Here is a 27894-nt window from a genome sequence, read left to right as displayed (position 1 = left end):
AGAGGCTTTCCCTCCCCAAAACTCCACTTAACTCAGTGGGTGAAGGTCTGAAGCCTCCAATTCAAGTCCAATCCAGTCTCCAAAGCACAGTCCAGTCTTCCCAGTCTTCTGTGTCCTCCAGCAGAGTCCTGGCAGTTCCCTTCTCCTGTAGGTCTGGGTCAGGTAGCCCTCTGGGTCTGGTGCCCTCTGGGTCAGGGTCCAGGTTTCCTTCTGGCTCAGGGTCCCGCTCTCCCTCTGGGTCAGGTAGCCTGCTCCTTTGGTCTTTCTGAAGCTGCCTTTTATCCTTTGTGTCCCATTAAGTGCAAATGCAGCTCAACTGTGAGCTACCTCCTTAGCTCATTCAAAGCCCCATCAAGGTCAAATGAAGCTCAGGTGTCCAACCAGGTCTCCATTGGCCTTGATTGATTACAGCTGTGGAGCCAGCCCTGCCCTTCCCAGAGCTATCAAACAGCTGTCGAAACATGGGATCACTGTCAACACCACATCATCCACCTGATGATCTTCTGATCTTCCATTACAGGGTCACAGTTGTTGGTGAGTTGTGAAACTGACAAGCTGATAGCTAAGGAAGAAAATGTATTGATCCCTATGGAAAGCAAAACTGAGCCACATGTCCACATCTACTCATGAGTAGGGGACTGTGCCTCAGTCTGTCTTGAAGGGCAGGCTGAGAGGAACGCAATGCCCAGTATGATGAATGGAGGCCCCAAAAAGCGCACAAGTCATTGTCGGCCCCCAAGCTGACAAGAAAAATGTCTTGAGCCCTATGGAAAGTGAACCATGCCACACTGTGTTTACTCATGAGTAAGCAAACGTGTCTCAACTCCTATCAAAGGCCAGGTGAAAGGAAGGGCTGCAGGACTACCAGAATGGTCCATATCCAATGAGCATGGAGTTCAACAAATGCTCCAGCAGGTGGTTCTCTCCCTTCAATAGTAAAAAACAGACTGGAGTGGCTGATAAAGTGCAACTTTTTTTTTTTTAGTTTTGTAAAGCTAGGTGGGTCCTGATAGTGTTTTAAAAAGTGGGTCCCAGTGCTAAAAAGTTTGGGAACCACTGAGTTATAGCATCCACCTGCTATAACTTCAGTTAGCCATATCTATGTCCCATTGAAATTAGTGCAACTGTGTTGTTTCAGTGGGATTTAATAAAATTTACCTTAGTTAAGCTGGAACCTTTTGTGTTTGGGGCTGGGCCCATTTCAAAGCTGCTTGTTCATGGAACAGCCCAAGACCATCCACATTTCTTCAGAAATAGATCCCATTGAACTCCGTGCAATTTACTGCTAAATCATTGTGCATAAGATTCTAACTTATGCAGGAGGTCTGGTCTAGAGGGTAGAGCCTCCATTTGCCTGAAGATTAACATCCACAAGGTCGCCAGTTCGAGGCCACCGGCACCGTGCGACCTTGAAGCAGCTGGCAAGCTGCAGCTGAGCTGTTCCATCTGCTCGGAGCGTGGGAGGATGGAGGCCAGAATGTTAAACCAGATCGGAGTGTAACGGCTTGAATGTGGTGGTTCTTGAAAGAGAGAACCTTCTTTCAATTTGTAAAAATCCCTGCGTGGATTTAATAAGCCTGCCTGTGTAAACCGCCTTGAATAAAGTCTTGAATAAAGACCAAGAAAAGCGGTATATAAATACTGTATATTATATTATTATTATTAACTTTAATCAAGGTAGGGTGATCCCCAGTTGTTGCCAAGTTAATGTATGGAGGGCTCTGTAAGCAGCTTGGAGAGATACAGAAACATTATAATTGTTTTAACCTATTGTGGTTTTTTTCTTCCTTTTCAGTCCACCCTTGGATTTGTTGCTCTGGTCATCAGCACTCTGCACACCCTGACATACGGCTGGAGCAGGGCCTTTGATGAAAACCAGTACAGGTTCTACCTGCCCCCTACCTTTACTCTCACGCTGCTGGTACCATGTGCAGTAATCCTAGCAAAACTCTTCTTCCATCTCCCTTGTATGAACCAAAGACTACAGCGCATCAGGAATGGGTGGGAAAAGGGCAGGTATGTCAAGTTTGTCCTGCCTAGAGCAGCAGGGGAATTTTCAAGTGGAGAAAGCACCAGCACTGTGTGATGTAATGCCCCTTTTCTATTACAGATTTTAAAGAGCACTATGGAAGTTTTTTCTTAATATATAGTTTGTTTTTTAAAGCTTATAAGTTTGGTATCACTAAGTGGTGAGTGGTAAATAGAATCTTCGGGATGTTTTAAGGGGGGAAAAAGCATTACTAATAGCCAGTTTACACACACTATTTTAAAAAAAAAATTGGTAAATTTCTAGAAAACAAATGGTTGCCTTAAAATACCAATGTGACATCCCCTATCTACTAAAATTGAGTGTTGGGAGAGTTAGAACAGGCAAGAGAAAATATTTCTTTACTCAGCGTGTGGTTGGTCTGTGGAACTCCTTGCCACAGGATGTGGTGATGGCATCTAGCCTGGATGTCTTTAAAAGGGGATTGGACAAGTTTCTGGAGGAAAAATCCATTACGGGGTACAAGCCATGATGTGTATGTGCAACCTCCTGATTTTAGAAATGGGCTATGTCAGAATGCCAGATGCAAGGGAGGGCACCAAAATGAGGTCTCTTGTTATCTGGTGTGCTCCCTGGGGCATTTGGTGGGCCGCTGTGAGATACAGGAAGCTGGACTAGATGGGCCCATGGCCTGATCCAGTGGGGCTGTTCTTATGTTCTTATGACATTTCAACGATATGATTGAAAGATATATAGAAAAATAGAATCATTTTGTAGATACAGAGCCAGATTCAAGTAAAATGTTGGATACAGCTTGAGAGCAGTTCTCGAGAGCTGTCCTAACACATAATAGTTTGTTTCTGTCCTGCAGTGGTTCTTCTGCATAACATCTTGCTCACGAGTACCAGTATTTTGGTTGACTGCTAGACTATGACCCTGAGCAGGGTTTTTTTAGTGAAAAAATTATTGAAATTATGTCAGTTTCAGTGGCACTTAAACTTTCAGGTACTTGTTCATCATCACCAGTCCACTGGTCAACCAAAATGGAAATTCTAGTACACTCACAAAAACTTAGTGAAAAAATTCTCTAATTTAAACTGGAACAACGGTACATTACACACACTGCTGGCACTAAAACAGCAGCTACATACTCATGGGGTTAATCTACCTGTTACTTCTGTAATGACTGCTCTCATCCCTTTGATAGCTCTCAGTAAGTGAAACTGTAGGTTAGCTACAATTTCCTTTTAATAGGTCAACATTTAGCTAACATGAACTTTCAGTACTGCCTCTGTTAAGCTTGTAACATGTTGGCTACCACATGAATTCACTATTTCTTGCAAGCAAAGGCGTAGAAATTGGACAACCTCCATTCTAAAGGGTGGGTAATTCCAAACTGGGGTTTATCCTTGATTGCTATTCTATGTATGTGAATCCCTAACACTGTCAAATTCTTGTGTTGTTTGTTCCTGTGTTCCAGCCTTGAACCCTGTTTCCTTATCATTCTCCCCTTGTCCACTACCCTCAGGTGCCATGGAGAAAAATTATTTAACATTTCCTTAACAACAGAAAGCTCTCTGATATCTTTTATTTTACTAAGTAAAGACATGAAAAATGGTTCTCTGTCCTCAAAGGGCTCACAATCACAGATAAGACAGCTGCAAGCAGCCACTGGAAAGATCCTGCAATGGGATAAATGGGGACAGTTGCTCTCCCAGATAAATAAAATCCAAATCTAACAGGTGTCCCTTTACCCAGGGGTAAGCTAGGGAAGGGCTTGGAAAGATCTGAGGGACTTAAAGAAGCACATAAGTAAAAAAAGAAATGGACCCCCACTAACCATTTCCTAGTACAGGGATGGTTGAATCTTGACCAGAGCCAGGGTTCAGAGAAAATCCTTCCTTCCTATGACTGGCACTCAGTTCCAGCACGCCACAGGACTTCATGTTCCCAGATCAGGACAATGCAACACCCCAGCCAGTCATATCTTCATGGAAATCTGGACACAATGTCCGCCGGGGCATTGTACCATAAACACGACTGGCCAGAGTATCATGATGTCCCGATCTGGGGACGTGAAGTCCCACGGTGCACCGGAACTGTAAGCACCAGTTGCTCCGGGGACCGCATTCCCAGTGTGCAGCAGTTGCAACTTCGAGCACCACACGTGTATTTTTGTGTGGATAGGTGTGCCTCTTTCACATCCACCAGCCAGCATTGCTCAAGGTAGCACTAGACAAAGCAGAGGAGAAGCAAAGGAGCAGCTGCAATTGGAATGCTGCCACTAGGAGACACAGATGGGCCTACAGTGTGGTTGTCCCTCTGGTAGATAAGGTGCTGAATAGGAGCTGACACCACAGAAGGCAGTATGATTGAAGAAGTCATTTTCACTATGCTCTATAGCCAAAATGATATAATCCCCACCACATCTGATTGCTTTGGACTTCCACAAACCATTTGATCATCTCTCTCCATGTGATCGTAGGGCAGCCACTGAGTGTGTCATTTTAAGTTATCAGCTTCAGCAGTGTCAGTAGAGTATTCTGAGTAGTAAGGCACCACAACCCCATGCTTACCATGTTTCCCTGAAAATAAGACACTGTCTTGTGTGGTTGTTTTTTTTTTTTTGGCTCAAAAAAACACACTAGGTCTTATCTTCGGGTAGGTCTTATCTTATTTCCTGGGACTTACTCCCAGGAAAGTGTGGCTAAGATTACAGCCTGTGAATCCGAGCCTATGTGTGTCTACTCAGCAGTAAGCCCCGTTATAGTCAGTGGGGCTTACTCCCTGAAAAGCACGGCCAGGGTTGCGGCCTGAAGCTGCTGCTCAGCGTGCTGAGGAGAGCGACCCTGCTGGCACCTCCACGGGGAAGGACACAAAGGGGGAGGGCGGAGAAGGGCCCAGCGCCTGTGGGGCCACTCTGCACCTGGACGAGTGAGCGTGTCAGTCAGTGAGGACGCCGCAGGCTAGGAGAGCGAGTTGGGCTCCTCTGGCCAGGCCGTGGGCAGAGGCGGGTGCAGCTTCCTTGTATGTGGGCTGGCGGTAGCAGGAGCCTCCCTGTTGCCCCCAGCCTGGGCGGAGGAATGCAGGCTGCAGCATTTGCATCCCCCCCCACAACTAAGAGCAGTTGAGTACCCTCCCGTGCTGTGTGCAGTCACTGCGCGCCCCGTCTACTCAGAAGTAAGCTGAGAAGTGGAGGCAGCTGTCAAGCAAAGATCACAACTAGGTCTTATTTTCGGGATAGGTCTTATATTTCAGCAATTCTCAAAAAACACACTAGGTCTTATTTTGGGGGAAACACAGTATTAAATCTTCATTCAGTGAGGTGCTGGGTTGAAGCATTCTTCCTCAACTATTTGTGGTGTTATGATGCCAAAGCTCCATCTTTTGCTTAAAGAAGTAGTGTGTAGCCCTGAAGCACAAAAAAAGCTTTTCTGCCTGCCAGATATAGCTCTCAGTTCCTGGACACGTAAATGTGCCATGGTTTAATAACAAACAAATCCAGCCATCCCCAAACCACCTAGAATATGAGTAGGAGAAACTTGATGGAAGCTAGGTCAGCTGTAAAAAAAACAAATGGTGGTATGATCTGAATAGAACACCTGAACGAGAGGTCAACTGACAAGCAAGAGAAATTGGAATGGAGATGCTTGAAGCTCACATCAGTATTAAGTCCAAACATTTCTTAAAATAATCCATCATGTGGACATTTGGCTGCTGTTGATATACATGGAGGACATTTGAGAGCCAGTATCATAATAGTAGTTCAGGTTTATGGTCACAATACTGCAAAGGAAATCCTTTGCACACACAAATGGATTTGTATTGTGATGTGTCCTTCACTGTGCAGCATGAATTGCCCAGTGAACTGGTTGGCTGTCTTTTGATGCAGTGGGGAAGGATGTACTCAAGATCATTAGCTGTTGCACATGAGTAGCTGCACCCAAGTAAAGCTGGACCAGAGACTATGGGTCATATCCTTCATCCATTGACAGAAGCAGGTGTTTACAGGGGAGGGATGAGAAGGAGAGTTTTCACTAATATCTCCCCTTCCCTCTCTTACACATCCTGAAAATCTATTCCCAAGGACTGAGGAACAGTTAAGAGTAGATATTTGGGGACTACAAAGAGACGGGGAGATTGACAAAAGTTGTCATTGCTCCTGAAAACACAGCTCCTTCTGCAAATGGAAGAAGCACTTAAGACACAATCCACTGTTTCTGTAGCTATTCTCATATCTGATGGACAAAAGAGGCTGTAGTCTCTAGCCTTCTAGATCAGATCTCCACCACCAAATACTATGATAGTGCTACTATAGTAAATACTTGAGGCTGCAGAAAATCTAGTATAAGCTCCAGCTACAACCAGCTCTTATAAAAGTAATATGATCTGATTATCTTTACTACATATCACCTTAAATCTGAAACCATGTCAGATATATAGTGCAAGACTATCTGTACCTCAAGAAGCATGCATAACCACCCCTTTAAAAACTAGTCAGTTGCTGTGACTTTGGCCAGACATAGATCATTGCATGATATACAAAGCTATATGCTGCAAAGTTAAGGATTAGGGTGCATTCTGTGCATGTTTTACCATCTTTTCTCCAGCTGTTGCTGTTCTAGAACCTCCAATTTTTCCCCCCCAACTTTCCTGAGTTCAGAGAAGCAGTTTGGGGAATCTGGCCCAGTAGCAGATATGTAAACCACATTTATACAGAAGGGTGGTGTGCCTCATGCACTAGTGTCAGTGCCTCCTCCAGTGGCCTCATGGTCACTTTCCTTTACACAACTCTTATGCAAACTCTGCAAACCCAGGGAAGCGAAAGGCAATTACTCTGGCAGAAGCCCTGCATGTACGCCTTTGGATACCTATCCATTGATCTGCAACTTATCTAATTCATGGTCAAAGGCGCATCGAAAACATTCCTAGGAATTAGGGGGGAAAACTGGAGCAATTAGATAAACAAGAATTCTGTTTACATGTTGACACGGCTAGACTAAAATGACAAATTCCGGTAGCAAAAATGTGTGCGTAACTAAAGATTATTTCATTCAAAGTTATCATTCTTCTCATGGGCTTGGGAAGCCAAAAACAAAAGGAGCCCTTTCACAAGTTCTACACAGGGATGCAACTATGGCCAAGAGCAAAGCAATTGTGTGACTGTCTTGAGCTTTAACAAGAATGGTTCAGCTTTACCTGGAAGTTTTGTCCTTCCTTGGCAACGGTGCAGTGACTCCGGAAAGTCCAGTTCTCAGCTTGTTGAAAGTGGTACTCCAGCAGCTACAAGTACTCTCATACAGGGCAGCTTACCTAGTCTCGTGGGAATCCATGTGCGCCCTCAGAGTATGAATGTTCTGAGGTATGATAACAGGATATCAACCATGTGAATATCACTTTCATAGATTTATACTCTGCTGTACACCTTCAGTCTTCTTTACTCAAGGCTGCAGCTGTGAAGTCCAAGAAGCATCTTTATTAACCCTTTGTGTGTGTTTTCTATTTTCTGGTAGACAACAGAGCAACTACTACCTTGTGGTACAGAAGTCACAGATTTTAAGCAAAGTTTGCCTTATGCAAGTGGGCCCCTTGTTCTACAGTGCTCCTTTTACTATGTCTAAAGAAGGTTGTCAGTCAGGAGAGCAAGATGATGGCTGTGAACACCCCCCCCCTTAGTGCCCCTTCTAGCAATTTTGAAAATTTAGTTTTCAGAGGTTTGAATTTGGCAGGAAGGGTTAAACATAGATTTCAGTGGGAGAGAAAATGCCGTCATTGGAGAACGTATGAGAACAGTGCAACTGCATTTCCTTTTGAGGTCCACGTCTTCTGTCAGATACAATCTATTTTTTCAATTTAAATAACTCACTAAAAGAACCTACTTCAACCCAGATAATATTCCCATCCTTGTGGAGTGCACTTGAGGAAGACCTAAACTTAATTTGATGGACCTTCTGGCCATGTTAGCAAAAGATGATCACAGACATTCATATGCCACTCGTAAGACTAATGCCAACTGCTTCACGTGGAGAATGTCAATGAGGTCAAATTCAGAGTTGCTCTTTAGGCATCTTTCCTGAACATTCCTGCTTCCATGAGACATTTTAAGTTATGCTGGTTTTTGTTAAAGCTGAAAATCTTTGAAGTTGCAATAGAAAAGAAAAACATACACTTTTATGAATAGGTTCTGTATTTTTAACCCACCAGTATCAGAATATAAGACTTACATAATGCTTGCTCAAAGATAGACCCATGTTATTTTCTACCCACATTCTGTATGGATATATTGCTGCAAAATGAGAGAAGAAAATGTATATAACCTGTATCAATGTTTTCTGCACTGCCTAATTGTGCCTTGAGAGTTTTAACCAGTTACCATCCTGCCTTGTAGTAGAACTTCTGTTCTTCCTGCTGTCATCATGTACAAAATGTAATCAGGATTTTATCTATGAGATGGAAACATTGAGGCTAGCAAAACCCTGCTGTTTTCCTTTTTTCCTTATTTGCAGTATAAAGTTATTGTAAAGTTACTTTGCATTATCTTCCAGGTTTGCAAACTATAGTGCACATCTCCATCCCTTCCTGGGTAAGGGGGAGACACTTAAAACAACTGCAGTGTTCTAGGGAAGGTAGACTTCCCAAGGCACAAGGGCATTCCCTCATGCTACCCAAGGCTTATTATTTGAACCACAACTACCACTTCCAAGAAAGAAGCAACACATAAGACAGGAAAGAAAAAAGGAGAACGGAATAGGTTCCATCACCCTCAGTTCAAACACCAAATAGCTATCATCTAAAGGGCAACTTTGGAGCCCCAATGGCATACTTCTGCTTAGGCCAGAGGTTCCCAAACTTACCGTGATCACGATGCCCATTCTCCATAATGCCCTGTAATGGCAGCTGCACATGCAAGAATCACATGAAATCTTGGCATGGCCAAGATGGCAGCACCCAGGAGAGCTGGTAAGAATAGGCCACCAGGGACAACTCATGGCATCCTTGTGAGTTCGCCACAGCACCCTAAGGTGCTGCGGTGCACAGTTACGGAACCACTGGCTTAGGTAATCAGATGCCCTGTTAAGGAGAGAGCTATATTATCTAGATCAGGGCTCTCCTAACCCCAGCCCACGGGCTGGATCCAGAGTTTGGAAAATGCCCTTACTTGTGCCCGGATCAGCTTGAAAGAAACACAGTGCCACAGCAGAACAGTAAGTGCCGCTCTGGACAGGGAGGGCTTTTTCAGGACACAGCAGTTTCCAGTTTGGAGACCTCTGATCTAGATGACACCAAACAATGGTTGAGTCAAAGCAGAAGCACACCTAGTTCTACTTATTGCTGTCTTCTGAGGAATACATCTGTGGCTCATAATTGGAAGGAATAATCAAGGAACAAGGTATTACTGTTCCAAAGAGTAGAGAGCAAATCCATGCTCAAGTGTATTGAGACCAATACACTTGGACACCACCACAGTGTGGTGTCCAATAGAATAGTCCACTGCAGTGTCTTAACAGGGTGTAAGGAAACATGTTAGTAGGTGAAATGCAACAGACTTTGCCCAGTCATTCCACACTGACCTGGGAAGATTGAACAGCAAAAGTCATTTCACGGTGTATCTAAAGAAACTATACTCATGGGTATATATACACCCTTTGTCAACTTTTCTTTTAAGCTACTACCTTCAAAAGAATGCAACATGTCAGATCCCCCAGCTGCTGGTTAAGAGATACCGAATTTATTGAGCTTTTTTGACAATCAATCTTAAATGTTAATTTAGACCCAAATCCTAACCAACTTTCCAGCACTGGCATAGTTGTTGCAGTGGAGTGTGTGCTGCATCCTGCAGGTGGGTGACATTCACAGAGGCCTCCTCAAAGTAGGGGAATGTTTGTTCTCTCACCTCAGAGCTGCATAGCCCTTATGTTAGTGCTAGAAAGTGGGTTAGGATTAGGCCCTAATATTCCTGAATTGAAGGTTAACCTCTGCAGGTAGCGTTTTAAACTATATGGATTTGCAAGGGAATTTTAGCAGGACTGCTAGTTTCCATTTTGCAAAGATTTTCCTTTTAAAGTGCTAGGATCTGGCAACTGCTTAATTCAAACTAGGATGTAGGAGACTATCAGTCATATTTTTCCAAAGGGTACAGCCATCATCGGCTATACACTTCAAACAATATACAACTGGATAGACACAAAAGCATTCTAGATACGTGCATACATTGCAGGTGTGGGTGAGTATAATATTTTGTACCTTCCTAAATATACAAGTTATGTTCAGTGCCGACAATATTTACCCACAAGTAAACCCCCATAAGTTTCAGCCAGATTTGCTTCCACATAAGTACACCAAACCTGAATGAACAACATGAAGATCGCATATACCTTGGGCTGAGAATGGATTTATGCTAGCATATATAAAGAGGATTATTACATTGCAAGAGGCATTGGAGTTTACACTGAGTTGTTGTTTTTTTTTTAATCACTACACATTTGTGTATGCAGCCTTTGACAGACATCACTTTTTTTTTGGTTCCTTGTTCAAGACAAAAGGACAGGCTGTACCAACACCTGTTGGCTTTTGCTGCAGACAAATCTCCTAGTGTGTACCTGTTTCAGCAAACTGCTTTGCCTTTACAATGGAACTAGTTTCTCTGTCATAGCAGCGTCCATCAAAATTTCAGAGACTGTTCTCGGCAAACCACATATTAATCAGAACAGCTCCAAGGTGATGTGAACGCTCATAAGTATCAGCAAATTAAACATATTTCACCCCACTGATACCAGCTTGAGGTAGCCAAACACCAAATTATCTGTTCATATAGTAGCGTTCACTTAAAGCTTAAGGAGGGAGTAGGTGGTCAGAGAGTGTCTCTTCCCTGCCCTTGCAGGAAACTGTTGGCACATTCAGCTCAGCAAATCCCAATCAACAGTTGCCTTGGGGGCAAAAGCAGCTGACCTCCTTGCTCTCAGAAGTATGGGGGGGGGAGAAGAGAGTTAGACTGCACATCTTTAGACTGCTTTCTCAGAGTTCAAATCCCTTCCCTCCCCCCACCTTACCATTTTTGGGTCAAAAGATTGGCTTGAAGCAGTTGGTGACAGGAGATATTAGAAGGAGGGGTTGCCTAAGAATTGGGACAAATGGATAAAAAGGGAACAAAGGAATAATGAGTGCCCGAAGACACAAAGGAATTGAAGGAAGTCTTTTACCCTCTTTCCATAGCTTATGTCATAAAAAGAGCTTGCAAGGTGTTAAAAGATGAGAAAAGCTTTGGACATGCTCTACGTACACCTCTCTAATTCAGGTGTTTTCCCAACCATCCTGTATGTACACTGTTCCCTACATACATACAAGTTAGGTTCTAGGAGTCTGTACGCAAGTCAAAAATATAGGTCAAAACAACCAGTTCTTGACAGTCCAGTGCTATCGTGCCTGCACAAAAGCACCATTGAAGGACCTACCACACCTACAGAAAGCGCCAACACAGCCATCCATAACTCAAGTGTATTAAAATTAACTTTTCTAAAGAAGGTCCCACTTCTGTGCTCTTTTCAAATGTGTGTCAAAAGTAAAAATGTAGCTTCTCCAAGTTCAGTAGGAGAATGCTCTTCCGGCATTTATGCGTGCTTTTTCCAACAGTTTTTGTGGTACATTTGTCCTATTTTCCAATCTAGGTACAAACTTATTACAATTGCTGTGCTTCCTCCAGCTATCCTGATTTATTCTGTTGGAATATTCCCATTTGGTCAATTTATTTCATTTCTGCATTCACTCTAGAGACTGTAGAGCAGTTTTTGACCTTGAAGTCAAAGAGCACTTCAAAATTCTGTGCTGCCTACGATAAAAAGTACTTCCATATGACCACAACAAAGCGACCCATGCTCTATAATCCAGTTTATTTTAGGGCTGCAATCCTTATTGCAACTACTTAAAACCAGAATCAATTCAGACATTACATTGTTAATAGAGACTGTAGATGAAAGAGTTGCTTGTGCATCCAACCCATCACCAGGAAAAAAAAAATTAAAAGGATCATCTCTGAGTTCACATATTGCCAAGACTCAGATTTGACCTGAAGTAGACTCCAAAGCACAAAGAGATGCATCTCTCCCATAAACGTGTGATTTTTTTCAAATGTGGAATCCCTAATAATCTTAATGAGATATCCTTCCAGTTGGACTAAATTTAACAAGTAAATATATTTAGAACCATAAATAAGTAAATATATTTAGAACCAAAGAGTCTGAACAGTTTTACAGCCACCATTTTTCAGTACTTCAGATCTAGTAATTTTTAGGTTTTTAGCTTGTTCTTTGTTTTTGTTTTTTGAAAAAGTGTCTAACCCCCATGGCTGAAGCAGAAAAACCTTGAAGAAGCACAAACTAAGTATCCCAAAAACTAAGAAATAAAGGAGGATTTATATGAGAGCTTCTCTGACCTGACCCTTTACACCAACTCCCATCGTCATACTTCACAGCCATGCTTGCTCTTCCCACTCCACCCTCCACCCCCCAGTCAGTCTTACAAACTTGAATTCCACAAAATTTCACACTTATGATGCCCACTGTTGGCAATATGTATTAAATCTGAACACAGGTCTGGTGTATTTGATGGTGGATGTAAGGTTTGAAGAAGATTTGTATAGAAATCTAAAGAATTTCAGAATTTGTGCCTTTGTGGTCATTGTAAAAACCAGTAGCCACTTAAAAAGAAAACTTTTTTTTTTTTAAAGTAACCAGTACCTCAGACAGCCATCATACAGAATCATCATTGCCAGGAACACACATGACTCATTGCTAAACTCAGTCAGTGATGTGCCCCCCCTTTCACACTGGCAGTCCTGCTGACAGCTGGCACTGGGTCCGGGGCAAGGTGTGGTTGCCCCCCCTCGTTCCTGAAATAAATTTGTTTCATACTGTATTGTTTGTTTTGTCATGACCCAAGCCCCCTGGTCACCCAGGCGCCGGGGATTTTGCCGTTCCTGCCCCCCCATGCCTGCACTGAATTCACAAAATATGAGTAGTTTGTGAATAGTTAACAGCATAAAAATGCTTATCTCAGGATTGTTTTATTTTCACAAGTTTTACATTGGCAAGTAAAACTGGACAGTGTGAAAACACCAGGCAATTGCTAATACTGTACTAATAAAAGTGAACCAATTTTAATAATCTTCAAAAAGAATGCAAGAGAGACAGTGTATCTCTAAGAAGGGGTGCCATATCATGAAAATCTGAGCTTCAAGTGTACTTGCCTCACTTTCAAACAAAAAACCAAAAGAGCACAACAATTGCAGGCTTCAAACTCTGAAAGCAACTGAGCTGAACAAGTATACCTCAACAAGTAATAACTGAGTGTTACAGAAACATTCTGACAGTTATCTTCTATCATACAAAAATCATAATTAGCAACCTGCCATGACATCATGCTACCATACTGGAAGCCAATGTCCGACCCCTATGATCACATATCTGTGCCCAATCAGAAAACCAGGAGAGCAGTACAATTTTCCACACCTAAGATGCTGCTAGAGATTGTTGGTGCCCTCTATAGTTGTATGGTTAACTACCAAAACAGTACCTTCCCCTAAAGAACATAAAATTTTCTACTGCCGCTGAAACCACCCATCTCTGCTCCTGTGGTTTGTTGGAACATGGTTTCTCTTAATAAAACCCTGTGCTGTAAATCCTGTTCTCTTGTACGTAATAAAAATAATAGTTTTGATTACAATTTACTTTTAAACCTCTGATCACAAGTCATACATAGAATATTTTACAGTGAAAACACATTGACACACCATACTTGGTCTCAAAGGAATTTTGGATAATAGTGTATGAAAGGCAATTCAAAACAGACAATTCAAGTTTCCCCTCTTGGGTCTTGGATTCCAATAAACAAAGAGGCACAATACATGTAACACAATCCTTTAAAGCTGAAGAATTAAAAAAAAATCTCAAAAGATACAAAAACAAAAAGATACCCTTCTTCCAAAGTCTTTGCCCTTCTTCCAAAGTCTTCACCAGGCTGTAACAGGATTCGCTTTATATTTTCTGTAATCATCCATGCAGAAAAATGCCAACTCCGTTTCATTTGCTGAAAGGAAAATTTTTTAAACATATTTGGTGAAAACATGAATTTTCAAGCCAAGGAACACAATATCAACATTAATTAGGATCACAGATGTTGATGAATATGACTAAAGGCTATTGCTCGTCACCTGCTTGTTTGTTTTTACAGCAGATTCAAATAAACAAGAATGAGCCCTGCACACTCAAATGTAAATGCATATTGCAGCTAGAAGGGGAGAAGGAGGGCACCCTGGTTCAAAAGAACATGTTAAAAAAACAAAACAGCAAACCAGCCAGGGGCTACAGAACCATTCCAATAGCATTCAATTAGCTTTTTAAAATAAGCCACCAATACTTGCTTCAGAAATCCAAGGCAACAAAGCCTGCATTTTTAAGTTCTGCTCAGGGAGGTGGGGGAGGGGGAAGAGAAAGACTATCCCCCTGAAATTAACCTGTAGCCATAATAATTTAATACTTAGAGGATCAGTAGAATATTTTACCGATCACTTTACATTCTCCCTCATGACCCATCAAAACGTGCGTCTGAAGAAGCTAATTTTTTGCCCTGCCAATGATTAATTCATGAGGCTTCAACACTATGCAAAGTGAAAGACACAAATTGGCTTCTCCAGCAATACGTTCAAATGCCGCTAATTATTCACAGGGGAAATGGCAGAGCTAAAGGACCCACAAAAGTTCGAAGCAGTCACAATTCTTTCCCCCAGCAGGTCAAGGACTCCCTCTTCTAAAACAATAAGTCAGCAACATTACTGATTCCAAGAGGAGATGGAGATGGAGCTGACGGAGAGCCATCACAATTCTACAACACGGAGTTCTTTTGAAGTGGCGAGCTGCTAAGTTCCATGCTTGCTTTTAAAAATTACTAAGCGAGAAGTTAATGAGGTCTGCCTGCATTATGCTGAAAGGAGCAGGGGGGAGACAACTCTGAATCTTGACTGGGAAACCTGCAGAAACTGCTGGCAATGAAAACTGAATACCAATTTTCAACTTGCTGCACACTTGGGAGAGAGATGCATTTAAACTTTGTCAATCAGATAATGCCTGCAAAAAATTATCACAAACATTTCCAGCTATGGGCCTGTTCAGATAACATTTCACATCCAGGTTCATACCCCAGTGTGCCTCAGGTTCACACACTCCCTTCACTACCCCCGTCAGGCGAAACAGGAGATCTCATGTTTATTTGAATATGGAATCTTCCCAGTTCTGTCATTCTGTTTCCTTGTGCTAACAAGTGCTTGAGCCCAATGTAAGCTACCATATGGTTAGGCCCATAGAGGAACAATGAAGAAAGCATGTCTCTTCCCAGCTGTGGAAGGTGGAGGTTTTGTTAAACTGAGATGTCCTCCTTTATATCTTTATGGGAATTGGTCATGAGACAACTAAACTTACTTGAGAAATTTTTTTAAGCAGCATTTCTCAATGTTTGTTCTTCACTGTACTATTTCGCATGGCCCACCTATTGGAAGTACCACCAAAAGTCACTGGTGATGATGTCTTAGTTACATCTGGATTGGGACGACAGATGCAACACTGGTAAGACTCAGGGCAGATGGGAGGACTTTTTGAGTACTCTACCTGCTGAGCTGAGCCTCCTATTGCTTATCACATTGCATTGCTGGTCTTACTGCCAGGCAACAGGGGTCTGGGAGTCCCATGAGTACCACCAGAACACCACATCAAATAAAGTACCGCTGGTTGAGAAACACTGCTATTTCTGCCCAACATTGCATATACACAACAGGGATCAAACGTACACACCTGTGAGCTTGGCAGAAATGGGTTAAAGTAATTTTAAAGAGAAGTAAAAGGGTGATACAGGTAGGGATGGTAGCCATTCTTCTTTGACACAAAGTCTTTTTTCTTAGCATTTACATTTAAATTGTTCAGATAATTTTAATATGAGTTTCTCTAAATAAGAACCCCTTTGACTTAGTGATGAAGATTCTGACCAAGGGAACATAGCATGCCACTTCAAGAACCCAAGGTTTCTATGGGTTTGAGATGGACAGTCCATCTTTCGGTCAAACATTCAACCAAAGTTGTACTACCCACCCTCCTGTCTCCATCAGCACAATTCACATTCCTAAGTCAATCACAAAAGTGGAGTAGAAAGGCTTCTCTCCAAAGTTCCTCATAGAACTCCTCCATTGATTTGTTCTACAGGAACACTATCACTAGACTATGCCTTTCTTACAACTGCCAAGGCATCTGCTTCAGCACTACAATTAGATAAAATGCAAAAGCCATTTATATTCTAAGATCTCACCAGCAGTTGTAGAGTACCAGCAGCACAAGGCAATCCTTTAAAGAGTTAAGACTCCTGGCCTCTACCACCCCAGCAGGAGCAAGTGGTTTTTTGCTCAAATTGCTGTGTATGAAGTCCTCTTGCATCTACAAAGACTATAGGATATCTCCCAATTCCAAAATTAACCATATGGAGAGATGCTCTAACATTCACACTACAGTATTTAGTATTTAAAAGACCAAAAAGTTAGGATGCCTGCCAATATCACTCAAATGGCTGGATTGTTCTTTTGTTCATTTACTTGGAGCTTTGACTCTTTCATTTGACTACTTCAGAGTTTAGGTGCAGAAGAGGAACTCAAAAACACTTTTTTCTGCAACAAGAACAAGTGGATCTAATAAGACGCTATCATGATCAGCTCTACAACTCTCTTAGTAGTCACTGCTATTGAGCTATGCATGCCCACAATTTGCAGGACGCCGTAAAGCATTTGGGCAGTGCTGCTATGTCCTTGTACAAAACATATGGCAAAAGGCTGCATTGCCTCACAGAATTTACACTGTGGGCCAATGGATAGGAAAAAAAGCAAGAAGCCATGGAGGACAGACAGTAGATCATTTATATCTATTTGATACAGTCACAAAATCCATTAGTCACAAAATCACAGAAGTAAACATAAGCATGTTGGTTACAATAGACAAGTGTGTTTTTGTGTTGGATTGTAACCACAGAGAGTTGAACTAATCCAGAAAGTCGCTGGAAAAGAAACGGGTATTAAGAACCTCTGCCCAGATCTGGAAGCATTTTGATCTGGGTCTTCCTTCCACTTGCTACTCCCAAGCTGCTTCACTCACATGTGCTACATTTTATGTGCAGGATGCTCTACATCCAGAGTGTCAGTACAAATCTGGCACAGCAGCAAGATCTCTGGGAGCCTCAGCTATTGCCAGACACTGAAGTTGCCACAATACGCTGTTCTTGTATACTTCTTACTACAAGGCACGTTCTGCGGCACTTGTCTTCCAGAAAATAAGCAAGTATGCTGTTATAATCCACATGCGCTTATACTTCTGTTCTCTCAAGTAATGTGGCTAACTCACTGACACTGCACCAAACATTATTAAACAGACTCATCTCATTACCCCACACTAGTTCCGCCGCTTAAATTTCCAACCAAAACATCAGTTTAAATGTTACCGAAAAGACTAAGCAGACATGGTCCTAATAACCAAGCTGTCAATCACTTAAAATTACCCTCAGCAAAATTCTAAGGATGTCTTTTTCTAAAAAAAGACACTCTATTAGCACTCTGAAGAGAGAAACACAGAGCCCTCAAGTCCAATCATTTGAATGTACATTCAGCCCCCTCCTCCCCTCTTGAATAATTATCAGGTTGCATACAGAGCATCAGGAACAGCATTTGCTTTTCAGCCAGCTATCCAAACATAATCAGCCATTCTCAGGATAATGACAGGCACAATGAACAGAGTCTTCAGTCAGCCCAAATACACTACCTACCTACTCCAGCTGCTTTCAGGATGCTGTCCTCTAGCAAAATGAGTTCCTCATCGTCTTCTAAACTCACAACAAGTTCATTGGTCTAGACATGACGGAGGGGGGAGGAATGAAGACAAATATGGGGTTGTCAAATAAGGGCTGCCATTATATCATAGTAAAGGACACACATCTTCCAACAATGGATTAAATTTAGAATGATCAATAGGGAAGTAAGCAATCATAAGATGTACCTTGGAGCCATGTGCCTGATGAATAATCTTCATTGTGTCTGAAAAAAGAGTTAGCTTGCTATGAGATACAGTTTGATACTAGACATTCAAAACAGCTCCGTATTACTCCCAAATAATATGTGCATTTCAATCTTCCTGCAGATTTAGTGCCATGTGGTATTTTTCACCATAGATTCTTTTTCTCCTTCCAAAGCAGGAAACATTGTTTAAGTGGTCTGAGGAAATCTGTTAGAACTGGAACTGTTGCTAGATCAGGAAGTTCTTCTTTCCTGGTGTTTCCAAAGCAATCTCTTTAAACTCTAACAGTACCATCCCAAGAGCATTTACTCAAAGTAAGTCCCATTGAAATTAAGCAGTTCCCAAGTAACTGGGCACAGGGTACACAAGTGCAAGTACTTATGCCCACTGAACTCAATGGGAGTTTCTAATTTACTTGGAAGTAAAACTGTTCTGTTATTTTTGTGGTACGAAGTTCAAAAGAGTCACCTAAACACTTACCACAAAAGGACTTGTTGGCTGATGAGCAGAAGTAAAGTACATTTTAGAAATGCCTCCTCAGAAAAATACAGAAATTATTGAACTTTCGGCACGGAGTAAGAAATTCAATCTTTTAAAATCTCTCCCAATGCAATAATACGAATGTGTGTGCTGGTCTTATTCACAGCTTTGTGTTCACTTCCCTGTAAGTAGCCCCACCATTTCTAGATATTCCGGTATATTTAGAAAAAAACAAAATCAAGAAGTCACATGGAAAAATACTGCATTATGCAAAACAAACTCTTACAAAGACAGGGTCAAGAACCTATTAATTGCCACCCTGGAATAACCTCCTAGAACCAGCTGTGTTCTTCAAGCTAAAAATGAAAGAAACATCCTTGTGTAAGAGCACGCATGCATCCACCCACCCACCCACCCACCCAAAGCTATCTTATTCCCACAACACCCTGAATGCAAACATGGAACAACTTTGAAATTATTCAGACACAAATCCAAAAAGTGGCATTACCACCTCTTTAGGTTTCCCATTTCAAACCACAACAATTTCCAACCTACACTTGCAGTCCTCCTACTTTCATTTTTTTAATGTTATAATACATAAATGTTTCTCTTATAATTAATATGGTTAAAAGTAGAGCTGAGCACTCAAAGAACAAAACAAGGAAAGAGCCCTTTAACTGTTAAATTCACATGATCATTTACAATTCCTGTAAACCAAGTTCATGTGGTTTGAATTGGGATATTTCTGCCTGCATTATTACAAAACTTCAGCCTAGTTTCAAGAAAAAAAGCTATTTTCCAGTTCAGAGATACTGAAGACAAATTCTGCATACATTTTTTACTTGTTCTTGCTCACACAGCATAATAACTTAATTGTGAATACAGGATAAAAGCTAGTAGTTTAAATTCACAAATTGTGTGGCAAACACACCTAAGAAAACACTCCCCACATTCAGGAACAACAACATCAATTATCCAGGTTCTTTAATTTAGCCATGGTTATGGAATGCCCTACCTAAGGAAATTCATTTGGCATCACCTTTTTATGCTTTTAGGAGAGTAATGAAAAAGACTATCTGGGCTTAGCTGGTGGGGGGGCACTTTATTTTTAGCTGGAAAGTTGTATTGCATAAGGCAGCTTTTTGGCAGTTATTGAATGCTAGGTTGTTTATTATAACATTATGATATTTTAAGATTTAAAATACTTAAGACACACCGGAAACTACTAGAATACCGGGTACCACAGTTCAAGATAAAAAAAACAAAAGTGTCAATTCATGGCTTAGCTTTTCTCTTGCCATATGGCTACTGACCCAGGCAACTAAATTGAGGGTGAAAGAATTGAACTGTGAAGCACTAGAACTTCACCATCTGACTTCTGGAAACCAAGACCAACCTTCCCTATGGTTACCAAGTCATTCCCAGACCACATATTTTAAGATCTTCTTAGATCTTCAACGAGGTAGAAATCAGAAATGTTCTGCTTGCCAGATAGCAGATAGCCTATAAATACATGGCAAAATTTAAAATAAAAAAGCCAAATACACAGCCTGAACCTTACTTGTTTGCAATTCTATTAAAATACAGTTCTGCTTCATATTTTAAATGGTGTATTATTTAGCAAACTCATACTTAAGATGTTCTGTTTACCTCCAGCCTCATTTTCACCCTCTTCTTGTTTACTATGCAAATTATTTCAACACATAAGCCCCTCATTCCATGCTTTCAGCACTTGCTCAGCTCCCCTTCCTGACCTCACAATTAGTCACTGTATATTGAAATGCAGGAGCACGGAGAAGAACTACCATTTCAAAGGACTGTGGGTCATGAGCAGCACAAACATGCAAGCCAAGTTTAAAAGGCACTTTAGGAGGAGGATAAAAAATTAATACTCAGAAGACAACGCCGCCAATTAACACCCAAATGAATAATGTGCAAGCTAATATGTAAGTGAAGTTCAAAACGTAGGACTGCTATTCATTCGGTAACTTTGTATCTTCAAGTTCCACCTGTAATGAACCGGAACTTCTTACTTTCTTCCTTCCCAACTCTACATCCTTTCTCTCCAGATTACTGTGTGTTGGTTTCAAATGTTTCTTGCACTGTCTGAATTTAAGCCATTTTAAATTGGATTCCTTTATTGCCTCTGTTGTTTTTACAGATAGCCCATCATCACATAGAAATGAACTTTTCATTTCTATATTTAAAACATTTTATCCCACCCATCCATCTACTGAAGGGACCACCAGGACTGTTAAGTATATTAACACAATGAAAACCATATCAAATGAGAATAGAATCCATAAAAAACAAGAGGTATGCACTGGCTTTCATACCGACACAATATGTTTGCTGTGATGCTTTTGCCCAGGCTCAATAACACTGAGCTGATAGGAGACTTATATACAGTCTGGAGTCTGGACAGACCTCCAGAACAGAGCCAGTATGTATGTTGAAGATTTACAGTGCAAGACTGAGGTCAGAATTGGTTCAGCCGGAGGCAAGGAGAAACTCTTCTGCTTACCTCAGCAGAAAACCTCAGGATGCAAGTCTGAGGAAATGGAGCGGCTTGGAGTCGCTCCACACTGCTCGGCGAACGGGCTTGGGATCCGGCATAACTGCCAGGTCCCAACCCCGCCTCACGCTCCCTGCCCACCCCCTGGAATGCCCTCCACTTTCCCTCCCCCTGCCCCAGAATGACTCTCCTGCCTCCTTCCCGCCCTCCCCAGACCCCTGTGTTGGCCAAGCTTGGCCAACACAACCTTCTCTCCCCACATCAGTGCAGAGGCTGGATACAGCTTTGGTGGTCTGGTGCACGTCCCTGAGCTGGCCCAGCCAACACACGAGGAGGCACACCGGCCTAACTGATAGTTAGGATTGCGCCCTTAGTGTAGAGGATCAAAACATAAACCAAGGGACAGAGTAAAACAGGCATTAACTCAATCAAATGCTAGGCAAACAGAAAGTTTTTCACTGCACGCTTCAATGCAGGCAGAGACTGGGTCAGATAGGTTTCTCAAGGCAGAAAGTTCCACAACCTAGATCAGCAGTCTCCAAACCATGGGACTGCTGCGTTAGGGAAAGCCCTCCCCGTCGTGAGCTGAGCTACAGTTCTGTGTGGTGCTACGTTACCTTTCAATCCAATCTTCTCGCAAAGGCGCTCCAGTCAACCACTTTCATCTGGAAATCCAGGCACAGAACCTACTGGGGCGACAGGCAGCAGAAGCAGCTGCCCGGTGCAACTTTGCAAGAAGGTTAGATAGAAAGGTAAGATCGCGCCATGTGGAACACTAAGCTTTGCTTACAGTGAAGAAGGCATTTTGCTGGCACTGGATCCAGCCTGCAGGTTGGGGTTTGGCACTTGCAGATCTAGATGCTGCTACCAAGAAGGCCCTTTTCAGACAGCACAAATAAGAAAGAATATGGCCCAAATCCTAACCAAATTTCCAGCACTGACACAGCTGTGCAATGGGGCATGTGCTGCATTCTGCAGTTGGGTAGCAGTCATGGAGGCCATCTCAAGATAAGGGAATGTTTGTTCCCTTACCCCAGAGCTCCGTTGCTTTTACCTCAATGCTGGAAAGTTGATTAGGAGTGCACCCTATGTGGCTCAACAAAGTACATTCATGTTGCAAGAAATCATGGTTTCCCTTTATACCTGAATTTGGTCATTAACTTCTCAAGTCACTGGTTTTTGTTTTTTGTTTTAATCATGTTGCTCCGTAAAGCACCATATACACCTGTAGCAGCATGTCAATAACTTTAATGTATTTCTGGTCAATTTATAGAAATTTGGTTATACTCCAATAGAAAAAATATCTCTCCCTGAACTGTACTATACTACCACACAATAGCTTTGCAATGTGAACAGTATTCCATCTGAGCCTCTTGCCTCCTCTTCCAATGCTAAAAAGCCAAGCTCTTTATAATTTAAATTGCTTTGAGAACATGTAAAATAAGGAATGGAAAATATGGAGGAAACTGAGAAAGCATCTCATGCATGAGTACACAGAAAACTGTTTCTCCATTTCTACAATCATTTTGCGTTCACTTAAACCAGTTTAAAACTTAAAATATACATAATGTGTTCTTAATTGAAGGGAAAGAAAAGACACATACCATATCTATATTTCTTAAAAGGAGGTGGAAGTCCCGTCCTTAATGCTACATCTAAGACAAAAATAGTTGAAGGCAACATCAGTTTCCATCTACATTTAACAGGACAGCTATATCATTTGACTTTTTTTTTTTTAACTAAAAGTGTAATCATGTACATGCTTACTCAAAAGTTCAGTGATACTTACCAGAGAGCAAGTAGGTTTAGGTTAGAACTGCAACCTAACTGCACAATCCCATGCAGGTCTACTCAGAAGTAAATTCAATTCAATGGCACTCACTCCCAAAGAAGGGTATAGTCAGTTCTATTTATATGCAAGCTCAGTATCTGGAATCTGCAAGGGGCAGAACTGTTATCTAACCCTAGTTATCTGAGCTTCTGTTCTCTTATCCGATTTGCAGAGACCTGCAGGGACCTTCAGAATGGCACCCACGACCAGTGCGGACCCCTTTAAAATGGCCTGCGGAAGCGTCCACCCCCCATTTTTGAGGGGTCCACTGTAGTGGTGGATGCCATTCTGAAGGTCCCTGCAGTCTCCAAAAGGTCTCTGCAGCATTCAAAGACTTTCTGGCACTTCATGCTGCACTCTGCTGGCTTCCTGAGGTCTCTGCTGGATTCTTCTGATAGCAGGTAAGGAATCTCTTCCCCCCTAGCTTATCCCTTGCACCTAAGTTCATAAATCCCATAGGATCAATGGTTCATTATCTGCAAATTTGCCATCCATAATGTTTCTCAATGTTTCTCAAACTGTGGGTCAGGACCCACTAAGTGGCCATGAGACAATTCTAACTGCGTCTCCATTCATTTCAATGAGTTTATTTTTATATTATATTAGATTTGATGCTACCATGGTATGTGACTTCATTTGGGGAAATGTTACAGATCTGTACTTTTAACAGGCTACTTTTACTTTTAATATGCTTTTAACAATGATCATTAATGGAGCAATTTTTTATAAACAGACCAACAACTGCTTGAGAGGGTTAGGAAGGTTCTTCTTTATTTTAAATAAGTGTTTAACATACTTATTGTAAACCTTTAATTTACTTACTTGATTGATTGATTTGATTTTGTCAGATGGGGATGTTAAAAACTTTCCTGCTTGATGATGTCACTTCTGATCATTCAGGTTCATGACATCACTTCCAGTGAGTCCTGACAAATTGTCATTCTAAAAAGTGGGTCCCAGTCCTAAAAAGTTTGAGAACCACTGCACTAGGGTTTCCAGGAGCCTAACCATAGCAGATAACACGGACTGACTGTATTGGTTTGCAGCCTGTCTTGTAAATCAAAGTGACCTACCCCCAAGCAAACATGGGTAGAACCAGGATGAAAGATAAAAATGGTTCCAAATGCCCTAAGGATGTTAGAGATTAAGCTTGTGCATAAGGCCCCCAACATCTACCTACAGTTATCTCAATACAGCTAAGTCCATCCATATGGTTACATCTATAACTGACGGAAACATTATTTGCAGTCCCTAAGAAACTGCAGGGCATCCAGGGGATGAGCAACAGAACTGAACTACGGACTTTTTCAGTTTCACATCTTTGAGCCATAGCACAACAGGAATGTTATACTATCAAGCATGGAGCAGTGCTGCTAATTCTCCCTCCCCACCAAGCACTATTTGGCACACAGCAGATCTAATCAATCACAACAGCAGTTTCTTACCATTCTTCACAAAAGTAACAAACTCCTTTACAGTCTGATCCAGGTTAACACCATGGTACACAACAGGCTTGAAATTACGGTGCTCAAATGAGCGAACAAGGCGAACGGTTATGGTCACGCCTTCCGATGACATGGGCAATAACCACAAATTACCTAGAAGGCAAAAATGCATTAACAGTTTTGTAATAGTATTCCAAAAATAAGGAATTCAAAGTAAAAGGCAAGGAGGTTATAAGCTTATATAACACCAAAGAAAACCCAGATTCTGCACCAAAAAAAACAACAACCATCCATGTTACTTTGAATATGCATAAGATGCTGCAGCACTTCTGGAACGTGAGGTTATTTGGAAAAGAGTAAAGATGAAGCAAGTTGCAAAAAATAAAGTAGAAAACAAAACAGATGTAAAGCAGGCAGAAAGAAATAAAAGGAATTATAGAATGTGAGAAGTGAACTCTGGAGGATCATAGAAGCCACAAGTTCTAAGGATTTCACTTTCTGACCCTCCTTTCATTATCATCACCAGTTCCCTCAAATCCTTTCAAGTTTTCTTCTTCATGGCAATCTTCCTAAGAAATATTCTACAACGAGCACCAGGCATCCAAATTCCAAAAATTATGTGTATAAAAGCAGTAGAGACACACAGTCTTAGGGCTGGTATTCAACATTTCCATCCAGTGAAAAACAATAAAATTTGTTTCTAAAGTATGTACTCTTTAGTCTATTTCTCACTTTCCAATGGGAGACACTCAAAGTGTTTGACACACTATTAAAATTAATAATGATAAAATAGTAATACTATAATGTAATCAATTACACAAAAAACAAATACATAAAATCAAGCAATGAGGAAAGATAAAAGCAACCCCATAATGGCTGGACAAAAACTAAACCTCCAAAGCCAGAAAGAACAAATGGTATGGCTACTGCCGTCAACATGCTGGGAAAGAGGAGCCAACGTTATCTCTGAAGGTAGGGAGTTCCACATACAAGATGCCACCATAGAGGAGGCTCTTGCTTGCTTGTTTCATCCCGTCAAACCTCCACTGGGTTGAATATGTAGGAAGCCCCCTCCTCACGTAGATAACCTCAGGTGATAAGCCATTTCACACAATGCTAAACAGTCTGTGACAGAGTAAAGGCTACATGTGGAGGACCAGGAGTAGAATATCTAAACTGACTGCATTAATTGCTGGTTTAAATATTTTCATGCTTTGTGTTCTTTTCTAGCCCATCTCAGGGTCTAAAGTTGCAAATTTTCACCTTTTTTCATCTCATGGCACACTGACAAGGCTAAAATGGTTAAGGCACACCACCACTTTTTGACAATTGGTAAGGCACACCATGCTGCCAGCAGAGGGCTCGTATCCCTCAATGGCCCTACTAATAAATAACCCTCCCCCAAAACCCTGTGGCACACCTGCAGACCATTCACTCACACCAATGCACCACAGCACAGTGGTTGAAATCACTGGTCTAAAGAATAGGACAGCTCACAATTTGAAACCAAACCAAGGAACCCCCTACACATAGCCCAATCCCCAAACCAAAGAAAAATCTGTGTTCCAAGTTACTTTCCACAGTTTGCACTTGAGGCTGAAGTAACTACTGGATCAACATTATAATAAACCTGAACAAAACTCTTGTATCTCTTATTCAGCTAAATCTGACATTAACACTCTCTCTCCCCGCCTTTAAATTCCAGTCCTAAATCTGATGCAGCTGCTGTCATACCTGCATTTCACTACAGACAATGATTTTAAGAAGGTGCTGTCAGAGGGCAATGTCAAACATAAGGTCCCTTCTACACACAAATAAAAGTTAAAAAGTAGCATGAAACTTAAAACAAAACTGATGAACAAACACTATAAGATTATTACTGTACTTTAATACATTTCTGGGGGTTTTTAGTGCGCAAAGTGCTTTACACTAAATCACCCCCATTTATGTTGAGAACACATTTGCTCATTCAATAATAGGTCTATTGTACAAATGAGGCGGGGAGGTTATTGACATATCCAAAGCCACTATTAAAAAAAAAGAGTTCTTTTTCAAGAACTGAAGGATTTGAACAAGCAATGTTATTCTAATAACACAAAAATCCTAAATTTTTGTGCATAATCATGTGTGTGTGTGCACACACGTGTTAAGAACATTATTTTATATGAGAAAAGGACACTTATGGGCTGTGTGGTGGCACAAAAACACCCAATAAATACAGCTAATCATTTAAGAGACTTCAGAAACATTTTCTACTTTATTAAAAAGTAGTCAGATACATTTTTGCACATGTGCATCTCCACTGCATTCAGTGCATTTAAATTTAACTGGCTTTTGACATTGATACCAGATTTTTGCACAAAAAATGCGCGTTAAATTCAGTGCACTTGAATTTAACTGGCTTTTGATATTGATTCACCACTATTAGCCCATTAAATGGAAGGTTTACTGTGCATAAGCTTCAAACACAGAGGAGGAAGAGCTGGTTTGGTTTAGAAAATATACCAGATTTTAAAACTATGATCCCTGCACTTTCATACCTTGTAGAAATACAAGCTAAAGAACTTACAAACAAGCATCAATGGGGAGGGGATTATATTCTCCCCCCCCAAAAAAAAAAATTGTGTGCACCCACATACTATTTTGCTCCATCACCTATGATGATGATGGAGGAAGATGGGGCAAAATATATGTGGGGACACCCATTCAGCCACTTCCCAACAGAGAACACAAAGCAGGGCACACACCAAAACGGGCAACTCCCTGTTCCATAAGGACTCACAATTTGCACTGGAGAAGGCACTATTGAGAGGGGGGCAACCAGGGACTTTTGCTGCCCCCTTGCTTAACACAACCAGCAAGGAGCAGCCCTTTAAGAAGCGCCTGTCTCTCCCCAGTGCCAGGGCTAGGCTATAGCGTGCCTTACACAACACACTCAGCCCTTGCATTTCCATTCCTCCCCTCCTGCTTTCCCGCCTTGCCCACTGCTGCCCCGCAGGAGGACTTCACTCTGCCTCTTCCTACCTCCGCCTTCCAGCTCTCTTCCTACACAGGCTGCTCCAAGCCACTGTACAGCCTGTTTCTCTGCAAAGAGTCACACCTCCAGGCTTCTTCTCCTCTCCGCCTCTCATCGTTCATTGGCTCTGACGTCTATAGCAGGAAAGACTAGAGTAACACTCGTCCCCCTAGTTTCCTGGCCGTTTGGGATCTTCTTCTGAACGCGGGTCAAATGAACAGGAAGCGCCTGCATGGGTGTTCAGGGTGACAGAGGCTGCAATCCTAGCCACACTTTCCTGAGAGTAAGCCCCACTGAGCACAATGGGACTTCCTTCTGCGTAGATATGCATAGGCTTCTTGTAAGTTCTTGCACATGCTTGTCGCATGCATAGGTAACTTCTGAGAGTTACTTTTGCAGCAGCCTGGAGGCTGCTGTAGCATCTCTTTTGGCTGCTTTCAGCATGGCTGTGGGAGTTCTTTTTCTAAGCTAGGGAAATTTGTAGAAGTGTTGTTTCCAGCCTGCTGCTAGCACACATCCAGCGTGGTTA

The 27894-nt window shown here is 41.8% G+C and overlaps 2 protein-coding genes across 3 annotated transcripts in view; one reads left to right on the top strand and one right to left on the bottom strand.

Moving 5' to 3' along the window:
- Window positions 1-8514, top strand: part of STEAP3 (STEAP3 metalloreductase) — a 36549-nt gene extending 28035 nt beyond the window's left edge. The window contains exon 5 of the mRNA XM_066611854.1: window positions 1796-8514. Coding sequence (XP_066467951.1) covers window positions 1796-2086 — 291 coding nt within the window. The 3' untranslated portion in view covers window positions 2087-8514. The remainder of the gene's footprint in view (window positions 1-1795) is intronic.
- Window positions 8515-11857: 3343 nt separating this feature from the next.
- C1H2orf76 (chromosome 1 C2orf76 homolog) lies at window positions 11858-27442 on the bottom strand. 2 transcript variants are annotated; one of them, XM_066635210.1, is made up of 6 exons: window positions 27374-27442; window positions 24350-24502; window positions 22678-22728; window positions 18061-18098; window positions 17831-17912; window positions 11858-14068 (listed from the first exon to the last, which is right to left on the bottom strand). In XM_066635210.1, the coding sequence occupies exons 2-6, from the start codon at window positions 24480-24482 to the stop codon at window positions 13992-13994; spliced, it is 381 nt and encodes a 126-aa protein (XP_066491307.1). In that variant the 5' UTR covers window positions 24483-24502; window positions 27374-27442; the 3' UTR covers window positions 11858-13991. The 2 variants fall into 2 exon arrangements, with proteins under 2 accessions (XP_066491307.1, XP_066491315.1); XM_066635218.1 differs by lacking the exon at window positions 27374-27442 and adding an exon at window positions 27132-27235.
- Window positions 27443-27894: the final 452 nt, after the last annotated feature.

This window comes from Tiliqua scincoides, chromosome 1 (genome assembly GCF_035046505.1).
Source record: "Tiliqua scincoides isolate rTilSci1 chromosome 1, rTilSci1.hap2, whole genome shotgun sequence".
Lineage (NCBI taxonomy): Eukaryota > Metazoa > Chordata > Lepidosauria > Squamata > Scincidae > Tiliqua > Tiliqua scincoides.
Note: the sequence above shows the minus strand (reverse complement) of the source record. Positions and strands in the feature narration are given on the sequence as shown.